This window comes from Sylvia atricapilla, chromosome 1 (assembly GCF_009819655.1).
Source record: "Sylvia atricapilla isolate bSylAtr1 chromosome 1, bSylAtr1.pri, whole genome shotgun sequence".
In the NCBI taxonomy this organism is placed as follows: Eukaryota; Metazoa; Chordata; class Aves; order Passeriformes; family Sylviidae; genus Sylvia; species Sylvia atricapilla.
The window spans coordinates 70,716,221-70,731,776 of record NC_089140.1 but is presented as its reverse complement, the minus strand read 5'-3'; the positions used below and the strand labels follow the sequence as shown (position 1 = coordinate 70,731,776).

At 36.8% G+C, this 15,556-nt stretch overlaps 1 protein-coding gene across 2 annotated transcripts in view; it reads right to left on the bottom strand.

Moving 5' to 3' along the window:
- The window catches only part of PIGN (phosphatidylinositol glycan anchor biosynthesis class N), a 97,410-nt gene that overhangs the window by 28,611 nt on the left and 53,243 nt on the right, over positions 1 to 15,556 (bottom strand). For both annotated transcript variants that reach the window (XM_066326109.1, XM_066326119.1), the window contains exons 13-19: positions 11,650 to 11,728; positions 9,380 to 9,562; positions 6,001 to 6,137; positions 4,900 to 4,999; positions 4,693 to 4,785; positions 3,285 to 3,376; positions 1,554 to 1,665 (exon numbers count right to left, since the gene is read on the bottom strand). In XM_066326109.1, the coding sequence (XP_066182206.1) occupies positions 1,554 to 1,665; positions 3,285 to 3,376; positions 4,693 to 4,785; positions 4,900 to 4,999; positions 6,001 to 6,137; positions 9,380 to 9,562; positions 11,650 to 11,728 (796 nt within the window). The remainder of the gene's footprint in view (positions 1 to 1,553; positions 1,666 to 3,284; positions 3,377 to 4,692; positions 4,786 to 4,899; positions 5,000 to 6,000; positions 6,138 to 9,379; positions 9,563 to 11,649; positions 11,729 to 15,556) is intronic.

Here is a 15,556-nt window from a genome sequence, read left to right as displayed (position 1 = left end):
CAGGATTTCAAAATGAGCATTTTTGAAGAGCACCCCTTCCTATTCCCACTGAAAAGTCCAAAGGAAAATATAAAAGCAGAATAAGAAAATTCCTTTTCCTAGACATACCAGTACTGACAGGCATTCTCCTTCTGTATTCCTGTTCATTTCAAAGCAACTAAATGCAATCTAACCTCAAAACAAGATATTTATTTAGAAACATATAATGCCTCTCTAACATCCTTTTATCCTTCTAAATCTGAATAACCTCACCTCTCAATCTTTTCCTTAGCCAAAAGGTGAATGGTGGGTGCCATATATTCCATTCCCAAATAAGATACTGAAACAAAAATCTAATAGAGACTATTAATTAGACATCACTACTGTAAAATATATTCTGATTAAGGGGCAATTTAAGAACTTTATAATGTTAAAAGTTAGGAGGAAAATGAAGATGTTACTTCCAGAATAAGCAGGCAAAACATTTTCATCTATGTATCACTGTGAGTGAATTTCCTGATTCTCTAAGTTTGCTCAAGAATAATCTGGCATTACTTTTTCACTACAGACCAATTTCTTCATCATCATGAGATGCTGCAGCAGTTGTGTGGTGAGTTGAGGCTGGCCAGCCACCTGCTGGGCTGCTCCCTCACTTCCCCAGCCACTGTAAGCTTTTTTCAGGCATTCCAGCAAGAAATTCATTGCCCAGAGTATACTGGAAATGTATGTTCTAAATGCTTAGGAAAGTAACTGACATCCCTTTTCCAGATGTAGGCTGAAAAAATTAAGAGATATCACTGCCACATTTTACATGCACTCATGTTCAGGCAAAGCCATTTTAAGCATTCATTACTCTTTCCCTCCATCCTTTGAACCCATTTGAGCTCCACACCTGAATCACTGATATGATGAGTGCATTGCTTTGCTCAGCAAGAAACTCCAGCACACACTGAATCATAACAGATAAAACTGGTCCTGAAGTAAAACTATCATCTGGTAAAAGGTTGAGGGGTAAAAACCAGAAAAAAAAAAAAAATGAAGACATCAGACATGCAAGGTATTATTAGAATCTTAAAGCTCTCTAGAACTTAATTAGCTCCAAGCATGAAAAAAACCTACTTATTCCAAAAAGCTATAATTGACCTGAAATAAGACTTAACCAAGAGAAAACCAGCTCAGTATCATTGTTTTTCTACAGTCAGAAACCAGAACTAGTTCTGCCCCCTGAACCAGCAAGCCTGTCCTTAACGTGCACACTCAACTACTGCAAAGATCACTGGAAGTGGTATAGAGACCAAAGGCAGGACAAATTCTCAAACTCTCCAGAATCTACATGCACATCTATATATCAATTAATATAATTATGCACAGGATGGGCTTTAGGGAACACAGCATGAAGATGTTTAAATATGTGCTTGTGGTCTTCTTCAAAGAGCCAAGGAGAGTACTCTTAGGAACAATCATTTCTTTCTTGAAAATTGTAGCCTTGGTAGAAACATGTTCCTAGAAAGTAAGTAAAAATTTGCACATAAAAACCCTCCAACATTCAGAGTTACTGAAAAGTAACAACTGACCTGATAAAAATATACTTTCAGATCTTCATTATCTCTGTATTTATTTTCGCTTTTACACAGAGATGCCAACGAGAAGAAAGATATCAAGAGGGTCAGCAAACCAGCTGCTATTCTGCAAAAACAAACAAAAAAACCAGTAAAATTCCAGAAAACATAAAAAATTTCTTTTGCTACTGTATACTGTCTTGTTTCACTTGACATCCCCCACCAGATTCAACCCCAGGAGAGCTTTGGCTTTCCTAATCTATCCTGAATATTCAGTGTCTCCAGTTTTCTCCTGGATCATCTGACCCTGCTTTCACCCCCATGTCTCCTTTTTATGACTGAGCTGAGTCACAGCTCCCTTCTCCAACCACATAAGTTTTATTAATGTAGTGAAAAGCCCTGACTTGACAGATAGCACCGCTGCCCAGGAACAGAAACACCTATTTCTCACTGGCTTTATGATTTCTCCCTCTTGTACCTTCTCCCCCATCAGCTTATCTGCAACATCCTGAAGTGTCACATATTTTTAATTGCTGCTTCAAACCTTTCCAGCTTCGAAACTCCCTTGAAAAGTTTCAAACAAACAGAGTGTTTCAAAGGTACAATGTTTCATCATAAGAATAAACAGAAAGACATACAGCCTGGGCAAGGTGAATATAAAGAAGTGTCAGAGAGGAAGATCTGCAGGTAATTTAATTCCATTTTGATTTCTAAGCTGTGCACATATGTTCTAAAGAAGAGAAAAATATGTGTACATGCAGCTGAGAGGCTGTGACAAAGTCAAAGCAAATCTGTGCTGAATATTTCTTATGTGCCAAAGGATCAAGACTAAGAAGGGTTTTCAACAGATAGATTTAAAACACAGTGGAAAACATTGAGGCAGAACGTCAATAATCTTGGAAATACCTGGGTTCATAATTCTACCTGCAATCACACATTACTGCTCAAATCCCATATTTCAGCAGGGGCCATTGCACCCTAGGGTAAATTCACTCTTTCTGCAGTAACTACAAAGAGACCACAAGCCTAACCCTTCAGGCCAACCACCCGGATCATATCCGGATAGAAGAGAATGCTCCTATGACCAAAGAGTGGCTCACAAGAGGAGAGGGACAGATAACAAAGATGGACTAGGAAAAATGATGCAAAGCAGCAACTGCAGAAAATCAGACAAGCAATACCAGAAAAGATGACTCAGGACAGAGAAGCAGAAGTGGCAAAAAGAAGAGAGACAGGAAGCACAGAGTAAGAAGAGGGCTCTGCCTATCCTGTTAGTTTTATTTCCCTGAATAGCTAATTAGGTACAGAGTGCTATTCAAAGACAGATTATTCAAAATTGGATAAACAAATTCAGAAAGATGCTGTCAAAAGTATACTGCTTTGGAATAAATTCTTATTCGCATATGATAGTGCTGTTTACCATATTTGCACCCCACTGAAGCTTCTCCTTTAATGAACCCCTTTACTTTCCTGTAAAATGTGCAAATTTTTGTATTGTGGGAAATGCTTCCCTTGACAAGAAATTACAGAATAACACAAAGACCAAGTGGATGTGGCAAAAGAATTAAGCCAATTCTCATTCTCAGTAGTGAATAACTGAGGTTAACAATGTTATTTCAATTCTGAATTTCAACTCCTGTCTCAACCAGCTTTCAATAACACAATTCCTCACACAGACCAAAAGGCAGCCTAAATTTTGAATCAAAGAAGGAATAAAAAATTTAAAGAACAAGATGAGATTCTTACACCAGAGGAATGTTTGGTTCTCTTCCTACAACAGGCATTAATGGAAATATTGCCAGGAGCACACACAGGAGAGTCCAGATCACTGCTTTGGTCTAAAAGAAGAAGGAGATCATGTGGATAGACAATCATCTAATCATAAAGAAATAATTCAGTGAACTACTGACAGCTACTAGCATCTCCCATGAGCAAAGATCCTGCATCACCAAGGAGTAAAATCTGCTAAAAAAAAGCACATGGGGTCATTGGTATTACAGGACTTCAATTTAATACAGAAAAGAATTTAATTTCTATAGCTGTCAAAATCCCATCAAAGACAATGATAATTTAGCTTACACTTACAAGCACTTTCTCTAAGTGTAGCCTTCATACATATTGCAGGCACCTGAAATGTGACAACTGACCTTACAGGAGGAAAGAATAAAACTAATAACCTCAAGGTTGCAGCAGAAAATTAATCAGCACTGAGAGAGGATACTCTGAGAATATGGTAACATGATCCAATCTTTGCATCTATACACCATTTGATTTAGTCACCATAATCACCTAAGTAGATCTCTAAACTCTTTGCTGGGAGGAAAAAAAAAGACCCTATCCAAGGTGTTTTATTTAACTAAAAACATTAAGAACTGTATCACTTAAATTTTTCAAGCTCAAGTCAAATTCATATCCCTGAAAGGAAATTTCATGCTACAAAATATTATGTGTGCATATCCAGCTTAAAGACAAGTCACTTGATTACTCAACTAGAAAAAAAAATTGTAAATTAACAAAAACAAGCCTCCATCTTGACAGTTCTTGGAGAGCAAGACTTAGCAATTTGACTCCTTTTCCCTTAGGTTTTAGGTAACCCCCGAAATAAGAGATACTGGAATCAGTTAATGGAAGAAATGTCTCCTAAATTTAATATCATGCCACTTCATGAAAGTGGAGGTTTCTTCTTAGGAAAAGCAATACAGAAAACTGCCTCTGAAGGAATAGTGTGTCCCAGCTGATTGCAGACAATAATGAGTTGACAACTGCCTTTCCATTATCTTCAATTTTTTTTCCCTAATAAATGATCATATTAGTTAAGAGGTGACACTTTCACCAATTGTACATGTCAACACCACATTCACTGCAACAGTTTGATAAATGATGTGCATTTCATATGATTGAGTCAAGCATTTTTAGTCATCACTAACAGAAAGCTGATAGCTAACTCATAGCTACCCCAAAACACTTAAGCACTCTTTATTACTTATGCTGTATAACAGTTCTACCCAGATAATATTAAATTCCCTTGCTTTGCTACCTGCAGCTTATGACAGAGACGAGAAAAAAAACATAACTGAGTAAGAATCTAAAGCAGCATTGCAAAGCATTCCCAACATCCTAAGTTGCAATCCAGTTGTTCAAAGCAATACAATACCTTAGCTTGAATCCACAGCTGTGTGATCACTGGCCAGCCAGCAAAAAAAAGAAGGCCAACAGTAAGTGCAGAGCGGTAGAAAAAGCTGAAGACCTAATTAAAAAAAAAAATCCAAGAGAGGACTGAAAATCAAACACATTAATTCATCAAAGAGGTAGAACACGAGAAATGAGATACCCTGTTGATACATAAGGGTAAAATACTTACTAGTATTTCAACTCCCAGTGTACAAACCAAGAGGAATCCTATAGATTGACCAATATGAAGTGACAAAACATTTCTGGCAAGGTCTTCCAAGACAGGAATTCTGTTCAAAATGATGGAACAAGATAACATTTATTAAAAAAAACCTCAGAAATAACATAGAATTTACCTTTACAGGGCAAGGATAGGATCAGAGCACAAAAAAAGTTAGAGGTATTGCTGGTCATGCCTAGATCCCATGATTGATGGTCAGATGATCCTTCTGCCCAGTTTTACTTAAGAGAAAATCTACAATAAAATTCTCCAGCTTTTTTCCTCACATATTTGGCACATCTTTGTCAGTGTTTGGACAAGCTTCAGATTATGCACTACTACCTAAATTGACTCTGAGTATATGAATATTTTTGGTTATGTTGTGCTTAATGTCTGTCATAACTGATGAAACATTCAGAAGCTTTAGAGAGAGAAAAACCTTCCTTGTTAGCTTTTCCTGTGCTTTACGAGGCAGCTCATTATCTAACTGCAGTTGGTCTCATTTTCTCTGAATAATATTGAGTGGGTATCTACAAATTGCCAGTAGATCATGAAAGTAAAAGGAATCAGAAGATAACAAGTATTTTTGGGTTTGGAGTAAAAGGACACCCAAACAAGACAAATATATTTCAATATGGGAGCGCATTCCTTAACACAACTAGCATGCATTCTCCAAAAGTGGCTGGTGTTCCACAGATTTGACACTTGGCAGAACCATTTTGCAAAATAAATCACTGCTACAGGTATTTGCAAAGATTTTAGCACTCTTCCGCAACAGCTGAAAGAATACTAAAAATATGTTTCCATGGAAATAGTTTAATTTAGTTTTGCTAATAGAAAAGATGTCTTCTAGAACTGGCAGCTGTTTAAGTCAGTTTGGACACTACTCATTATGTCAAGTGAAATATAAACCAGAGTCTTTTGGAATGTCATGAGGAAACACTTAAGGAAGTTTAATAGAATTGTGCCTAACTTCTTCTCCCAAACTTACAAGAAAAATTTAATTCTCTTAAAAAAGGAAGTAGACTCAGTCTTGTAAAACAGTTGTAATAAATTGCATTCTTTACTTACTCTTTCACAACTGCATACCATACCGGCACTGGCAAGAGACAGTATATATAGTATGTCCAAGGACACGTTTGAATCAACAGGAAAAAAGCTATTATCATTCCAGCAGCAGCAAAACCATAGAAGAGAACAGTAGATTTCTGAAATACAAACATTTGGACATAGTTGAAATAGCAATAAAATGTTTTAAACTACACTCTGTTTTCCATTTGTTAGTTACACAGCAAAAGAAATGCTATTTTAATACAACCACACAAGCTGCCACGTGTCTCTACACAACTCTAGACAAAGTTGTCCACCAGATTAAAAAAAAATACAGTAGCATTTCAAGATCTAATTCTAAATGTGTCTCTTCATAAGGTCCTGCAGTAAAATCTGCATAGGAAAGACACCTGTACAATCTAGAGGCCCAATATTTGCAATCTTACGTATGTTCAACTGATACTTGTAATCCATCTGAAGCCAGAGATGCTAAAGGGTTTGGGAAAAAAACAACTCTCAAATTTAGGTTCTAGAAACAGAATTGGAATATAACCTATTGAGTTCAAGTTTGTAGCCTTAGAGTCAAAGCATTTAAAGAAAATTCCATCAGCCCATTTTCTCTTCCTGCTTGAGACATTTGCAAGAGAACTAATTAAATTAAAATATTAAGCATTAACTCCTACCAGAAAAAACCCACAAGTATTCAGGATCTATGAACAGTTACAAAAGGAGGCTTTTGACCAACCTTCCACAGGAGACACTAACTTCCTCAAAGAGCCCACAACTTCAAAATACAACCAAGGATAAGGGTTGCACAGCACTAAAAGCATAGCTCCAACGTTATTGCATTTCATCTTAACCTACAGGTACTGCTTTAGGCTTTTCTTAGAAAAAAAATAGATATAAGATTAGAACATTATGGACTCAAAGAAACACATTCTCAGAGAGAACTCTTAAGGAGAAACTTCAAAGAGAAGGAAAATTTTAAAATGGGTTATATCTCAGGCAGGTCAGTCCTTAATCATCAGATAGCAGAAATCTCATATTTGTGCAAAGGGAAGCATTAAACCGTCACTGTATCTGCCTTCTAGCTGGTCATTGAACTATTCTTCCTTATTCAGGGAGATTCAGATATCAGAAGAATTACTGGTAAGGGAAGATTATGTAAAAGTTTTAAATAAACAATTTTATCTGTATGTATTACAACTTGACATAGCAAAGGCAGCTTTGGTGTAGGTAATGACAAAGACACTGTTTTCTTCTGCACAAATGCTAGTTTTCTGAAAAAGTTAGGTAGACAGATAGACAACTGTGTTAAATATGTTGAGAAGAACAAACAATCAGCTAGCAGTTCACCAAGATGGATTAACATCTTTTCTGGTTTCCCCTTCCCTGTAACTGATGTACAACTGCCTTGATCTAAACTGACAGCAAATGCAAGTTCTAAATGATTTTTAAAATAGAAATTTTGCTAAGATATACCATTAGATTAAGAAAAGATGTGTCACACAGAAAGCTGACCTAGGGCAATTTTGCTTTATTAGTTTTAAATTTTACATTTGCTGACATATAGACAGAATGAATATGCATATATATGATATGCACACAATATAATTTATCACTGAATGAGTAAGCACACACAATCAACATTTTAGTCCATATAGTGACATAAATATTATAGAGTCCAATATAGTCAGTCATGCATTGAAAATGGAAGACAGATTTGCATTTCTGTGAATGTTTAAAATAAATTAAAAGGTTATGCTTCTTGCTAGGCAAAACATTCTACACCAAAATACAAAAAAAAAAAAAAAGCAGCATAAGAAGCCAAAAACTTTTAAAGATGATGTATAGGATATGCAGTTTCATTACTCAGAGGCTCCTTGCTTTTATAAGGGTGTGCTTTGCAGGAGACTACTTGTCAACGGCAGATTAGTGTCTCAGCAAATTTCTTCAAGTTGCTGCAACATAAGCTATAAACCAAATAACTTCAGTATATGAAGCATTAGCCTCACATTGTGATTCTCTACATATTTAGGAACACTAAAAAAGGTTTCTACAGAAAATGGCCTCTTATGAAAACTGAAGAGAAATTCTATAGACAAAGTACTAAGAAACATGGCTTTTTTCTGCCAGTGCCACTAGCATAAAATTTGCCTTCAACAAGTAAAATCAATATACCAAATTCACATCTATGCCAACTAAGAATGCAAATTTGTCCTTAATGTAGTTATTAATATGCCTGAATATTCAGCCTACTTATTGCAATTATTTTGTTTGTATCTAACATAACATGCATCCTGGATTATTTCCTCTCAGCCATTTGATGAAATAAAACCTAAATCATGCAGTACAGCACTTATGAATATTTTCCATTTTAATTTTGTTTGAGCATTTTCACAAAAGGTCAAGACTATCTCATTTCAGCCAGTAGTAAAAACCTCAAGATAGCATGATAGGAACTTTCTCAGAGTAATATATTGAAGGCAGTAAAGATGTTAAGTGAGTGCTCATTCTCACTTACATTACAAAGTGAAACAATTCCTTTTATTCTGAAACAAATTCTCGATGTTTGGGAGAATTTCCCCTCCCCTCAAGTGCTTTAACCCTTCTCTAGTGAAATGCCAGCTTTTTGCCTATTCACCTTTTTGAAGTCTCTCTTTTCCTGATGAATGACTGAGAAGAATTTTATACTTTGTGAAAAATCAACCCACAATAATCTTGTCAAAAAGAGCTTCCTTCATCTTTGATGTCTTCTGCTGCACACTTACAAATCACAGAGAGCAAGAGAGCACACTCTTCTATGAAACCACAGTTCACCTTCTATCAAAACAGGCTATACATTTTAAAAATGCCATGATTGGACTGCACAGTTTCTGAAAACAGATGCAAAATTACCAAAGAGGGCAGGAATAAAATAATTTACATACTGGGGCTTTTTTGGCCTTACAGTGAAGAACATCAATGAAACAGGAAGCCTGAAATCTGTATTCTTCCAAACAATTATTGTAATAACCAAGTGCTGTTAATACTGAAAATTAAGCCTGTTTAATTAAATCTAGGAAAATGAAACCTGGTTAAAGACTCTTTGATAGTTTTAAATCACTATGTTTTCTCACACTTGCATTAGCATCTCAAATGGACAGCTGTAGGAAGAAAAACTGAGAAAGCACAGTACTGCACACTCAGACTTACACATCGTAGGAATACTGATCCTAATCAATGAATTTAACAGCAACATTACACAAGATTACAGCAGACCAAAAACTCAGCAGTTTGCCAGTTTCCACATTAAGTCAAAAGTAGTGTAAGGTGTTCAATTCATCCTGCACAGTGTCACTTAGCATACATGTAATGCTGAAAACTGATAGAAAAAAATAATTGAATGCTTCCAACCTACCTTTTTATTAGTTGGGACAGTCTTGGTCAGATCGGTATGGGCCTTGATAATGACCAAAATCACATAAGTCGTCCAGCCCACAAAACCCATTGCAATACTCAGACCCAGGAATAACCTATCATATGTATGGTAGTAGGACAAGCCTTCCAAAGCAAGGTTAATCAGGTTTTTGCACAGGGATACCTGGAGGCAGACAAAACATTTAAGTAATGTGTTAAAGACTGTGAGCCCCCCATCCCACAAATCAACCTAAGTGAGCTCAAGCGGCTCCACCACTCCTGGCATGTGTTCTCCCCATGCTCAGGTACAGTGTTTTGGCCAGCACCAACTGCTGGAGTACACACTGCTTGGGACTCCTGCTGGATATCAAGTCAACCATCACCTGGCTCCATCACCATTCCTCCTGACCATGACAGTGGTTAGAAGGTGAAAGCCACACAGATAGCACACCATGAACCCCACCTACTACCAAGCACACCATTTGGTTTTCCCACAAGTATTTGACTGTACATATTCCAGTGTAAGTTGCCTCCATAAAAAACAGTCATGTGTTTCTGAAGGCTCATTTACAAAGGAGGAGGATTAGGGATGCAGGTGAAACATGGTCATTCCCCACACCCTGAAGTACTCCCTGCCTGGGTTTTGATGCCCTCCACTTCAACAGTACCTGGTACCACAAGCACCAGCAGTGAATTCAGAGACCAAACTGGAGTTCCAGATGCATTTACAAAGCAGCTGCTTGTAGCTCTCAGGACATAAATCATTTGGAAACAAGAAGGGCTGTACCCAGTCTAATCACAGGCCCCCTCAACTCAATACCTCCATGGGGAGACACCATGATGATGACCATGGGTTTTCCCACAGTGTCAATTGCATGTGCTGACCCCTGTGATTTACCTGAAGATGGGAAGCTCATCTGTGTGATTTGGAAGAGTACAATAAGAAGGTGAACATAGACAATAAAGCTTTTCTATATGTGCAGGTATCCAGTTGGGATTCAACAAGAAACACAGAAAAAGGTACAGCAACTACTGAAGAGATCACAAGCCTGCCAGTGGGCAAAAGACATGTATTCTACACAATTATGAGTGCACATTTGCAAGGCAAAGAGTTACAAGGTTAAGGCAAAGAATCATCTGCACCCCAGGTTCTGGGAATGGAAGAACTTTCCTACATGGCAATACAGGATGCTGAGGATAACCAGGGCACAGGCACAAGTCTGTGTTAGTGATGAAGAGTGAACTTAAACACCTGGAGCACTCAAAGGAACAAGGAGTAAAATTTACATATAAGCAACAACAAAATGGCAGGTTCTACTCCTGAAATGTATAAAATGTCTCCAATCAGTAAATGTGACAGCTAAGCAAAAGTATTAGGAAATCAAAAGGAAAACCTTCTCTCACAGCAAAATAGATCCATTTATTTAAGCTGAACTATTTCCAATTTACAAGAAAGCAAGTAAAAAGACATAAAATAGATTTAGCTGTCCTGTGCATACAACAGTAATTTATTACCCTAAGAATCATTTTAGGAAAAAAAAAATAACTGAACTCTAACACATAATGGATTTTTTCCATGTATCTGGCAAGTTAAATATAATCTTACATATTCAATATTTTCATGTACTTTTTAACACAGTAGTCAATGACCAAACTAAATCTGTTAAAATAAAAGACTTCTTGGCATAATTTAGCTCTACAAATTCTTTCTGTGAACATCAGAAAACAAACACTGGTCAACTGCACCCATCAAGTACCCTGTCACACAGTATTAGCAAATTCTTAGGAAAGTAATACTGGAACTGGGAAGTATAATTCCATGTATGGCTCTATGTCTGACACACTGAAATGTGAAAGTAAAACCAAGAAGAGTTGGTTCAGGTAAAAAAAGGATGAGATGAAGTAGGATCTATGATGGAAGAAGATACTATAATTTTTTCATGCAACTAGCAGTCTAAGTAGTGCAAACTCACAACAAAATTAACTACATTCCTCAGCTTCTCTCCCAATTTACCCTTCCCTACTGTGGAAAATAAAAAGACACACTGTGTTATTATACCATGAAATAGTAACAAACCATTAAAGAAGTATGAGAAAAATACTGCAAGTCAGTATTATTATTGGAATTGGTATCAAAATCTAAAATTTGAGACATACAGTGGGGTTTTGAGTTAATGAGATGTACATCATAAGGAAGGAAAAAAGTTTTAGTTCTCAGTTAATTTCAACTTAAAGAAAACAAAATATTTACATATAGCAAAACAGACTTACCGCTTCATCATACTTCTGCTGCTGAATATATAATCTTATTTTTTTAAAAAAGTTGATTTGTTCAGAAGCAGAAAGTGGTCTGTAAAAAAATATAAAGAGATATTAACATTTCTCCTTTTCACAAGTAGAAAAAAATTAACTTTGCAATTAAAAAATTACTCTGTAATGAAACCAAAATATTCTGAACTTCATTAGAAGCAATTAGGTAATTGAGACTAATCTATTTCTCTGCATTCATCTTCACATGTGTCAACACAGCTGCTTTTGAACTTATCTCCATCTCTGCATTAATAGACATTTATGTAGCTGATCCCATCCAATACTGCTGAAAATTAACTCCCTTGTGTATTATTATTGACCATTGCTCTGAACAAGAAGCACAGCAAACACAGAAATTAAGCAATTTAATTGATTTGAATATGGCTGTAAGCAGCTTATAAAGACAGCATTGAATGATTTGCTCACAGTCCACATTAACAGTAGATGATTCCCAACAATCTTCTCTTTGAAAAGTATGACCACGTCTCCTGTTACTCAAGAAGCTATTAGCTGAGTCCCCAGAGCAGGGCATAACACAGTTACCTGGCTACACTGAGGTCAGTGATAAAAATCTCTTGGATTTTAATTAATTCAATCATCAACCTAAACAATTGCTACCTTTCTTCCCTTACAGAAGGTAGTAACAAGGACAAACAAGCCAGCTGACCAAACTCCCTCACATGAAGTGAGAAGCAGCTGTTTCTCCTGTCCCATTTTCTTTCCATGTTTAGGAACAGCAGCAGGCCTGAGAATCCAGGCTTACCCTGGATAAGTTATAAGCCACAAGACAGTCATCACTGTCACTTTAGGCACCACAGGCAAACCACCATGGGCCACAGCTGACAGCCAAGGAATGCCTACAGCAGGTTTCCTTCACACCTTCCACAACACAGCACCAGCTGTCAGCATCCACAGCACAAGATGGCCCAGCTGCATGCCTGCCTCCCTCCTGCTCCTTCACACCCCTCATACAGGACCACCAACCTCCTGTTTCAGGCAGTGCCAAACCAGGTCACTCCCACCATCGATAGCAGCAGCAGTTGCCTGTGTGGTCACTCGGCTGAACCACGGGGACAGGTTTTGATTTCCTGCAGCTCCCAAACTGCTATGGATCACTTTTGTCTACAGCCCAGTCGATAGGCTGATTCAGCAGTTGATACATAAGCAATGCATACACACTGTCCTTTGAGCCGTGAAATATATTATAAGTATTCTGTGCCTGAACAAGCTGAATTTTTATTAGTAGTAACATCTTGGTATATTTTGATGCTATTTCATTAAGTTCAGAGCACAGCAGTATCATGCAGCAATCTTCCAAAATATCTCAAAATATTTTCCAAAATTGGAAAAGCAATTAATCCTTCTGAGAAGAGTAAGCAACTGTGTTAAGAAAATGTTTCTCTCTTTTCAATCTGGAAAAGAATTGAAGGATGATATCTATAAACAAGTAGGAAGAAAGAGATGCCATGGAAAAGGAAAAAGGGAGAAAAAGATGATGACAAGGTCACGGTAAGTTTGATCACCTTGACTTTGAGGGGGTAACAGGATTTTAGATTTAAAAAATAGCAAAGTGAATACTGGTTGTTTCTGCACCTCCAGAATGCCTCCCTACGGAAGCCAACCTTGTATCTCCACAGGCCCAATGCTACAATTAGAAACAATTCTTGAAGGAGGCAAACCACACCCGAGCACTGCCTCAAGCAAGTCTGTGGCCCTCAGATTTTGCTAAGTTGTTTGGTAGGGGAAAGCGAGCAAAACACCCACTCAAGGTGGGAGTTTCACCACATAGGGAGATTAATAGGAGGCAGGGAAAAAAAGAGGAAGATATCTTAGCTCTTTGGTAAGGATTTTAAAAAAATCTGGAATAAATATTCAGAAGCTTTATTTCGGACTTAAACACATTGATGTTCCTATGTTCCCCATCTCATTTTTATTGTTTTCCACATACTGTTTTCTGTGAATTCTATCCTTGTCAAATTCAATGCAGACTTCTTCCAAGCCAAAATTATATTTTACTTTACATCTTTAGTCATTTAGCTATAACCCACTTATTATCTTCTTATTCTCACTGAATTGCTCTATTATTAACAAATAATAGTCTTCACCTATTCCTTCTTAGAAGACAGCACCTAGGATCTCTGAACATGGATGGTGTAACAGAATAAAGGGGGTTTTCAAACAGTAAAATTTTGACTAAGTCAAACACCAAAAGCAATTATTTTTGTCAAACTGGGTTACCATTGGCAGATGCATTGTTAATTTTCAATAGCTAACATTGTAACACACATATTACCTTACTTCCATATATATAATTTTCAAGAAATTTGATTTACAGTTGTCTAACAATTGTTTCTGTAAAATTTATTAATTTCACCAGAAACTAAGGACTACTGATATATAACTATGAAAATGCAAGGCATGATCATCAGCTTATTTTTTATCTCTGTATTAAACAAAAAAGCAAAGAAGTGATTAAGGAATCTCCGCATTTTATACCAAAGGTTACCAAATATACTGATAATCCCTCAATTAAAGAATGGGTGTAGTTCACCATAAGCAGTTTATCATCCATTGGGGACACTGATTCACTTCCTGAAGCTGACAAAATAGATAGGAGATGCAGAAGAAATTTACATGTAGCAGAAAGCACAAAGATGAACCATGAGCAGAAGTGGAAAGTTGCCTATGAAAAAAACAAATGGGCTTTAGAAACAGTGGTTCTATAAAATCTACAAGACTTACCAAAAACCAAAACCACACAGAAAATTTAAATCTGAGGAGGTAAAGCTTGAACTGTTTGTAGCAACACTGGATTCTAACTTAAACTCTTGCCAGGTATCCACCATCAAATTCAATTCTAACAAATTCAAGATGAATAACCTCACCCAGTAAAATCTGAGGTCTTTTTCCATAATACAAAAATACCTGTCCTATTAAGAGGCACAAAGAACTCAGTCAGTGGACTCAAGTCTGTCCTCCTTTTCTTAAAAGTATTACAAAACACATGCATTGAAAAGGGTGGTACTCAGAGGTTTAACTGGAGAGAAAAAAAACAAAAACTCCATGACCACATAGATTATAAACACATATGCATTCACAACACCATCAGGATTCTAAAGACTTAAGATTGCATTCTTCACAGAAAATGATGGCAGTTCCGGAAGAGCAATTTAATTTTCATTATGGCTATCAGAGATTAACTTCCTGGTTTTCAGACAGAAATCACAGCTTCATCTATGAATAAACATAATTAATTATGAAACAAGATGATGGGGCTAATCATGCTAGTGCTTGTAAACTCTCCCTTCTGAGATATTAGTTACCCTTGTCATAGGTATACCTGACAAAATTAATCTTTCCAGCACATCCTTCATGCTTCATATAAGCTAAGCTATTTGACAGCAATTCACAACAAGACTGTGATGAAGTACATTCACCAAAGCAATGTCAAAGGGATCTCTCTTTGGCCAATGAGTCTTGTTTATCATCACACTACAAAAATTACCATCCCCAACGGCATAGGGTAGCATGCTGCAGACAAACCATGCAATAAAAAAAAAAAAATCTCAGAACAGGAGGAGATGCCTTGCAGATATATCTGCATCCACCACTGCAAGTTCGTTAATTTTATTATGCCTGGTTACTTGGGTGAAGATTTATGGTAATTGTATTGCACAGTAAATTTTCCAGAATTCTACTATAAAAAAGTAACCCCTTCATGTCTGTATTAGCTGAACACTTAAAATACTGCAGATTTAATAATGCAAGTCAAGGAAGCACCACAAACCTGTAGATGAAATGTACAAAGAGAAGGACTCAGATCTTTGCCTAGCTCATTGTCAGACGAAAACAAACTCATTTCAGCTGC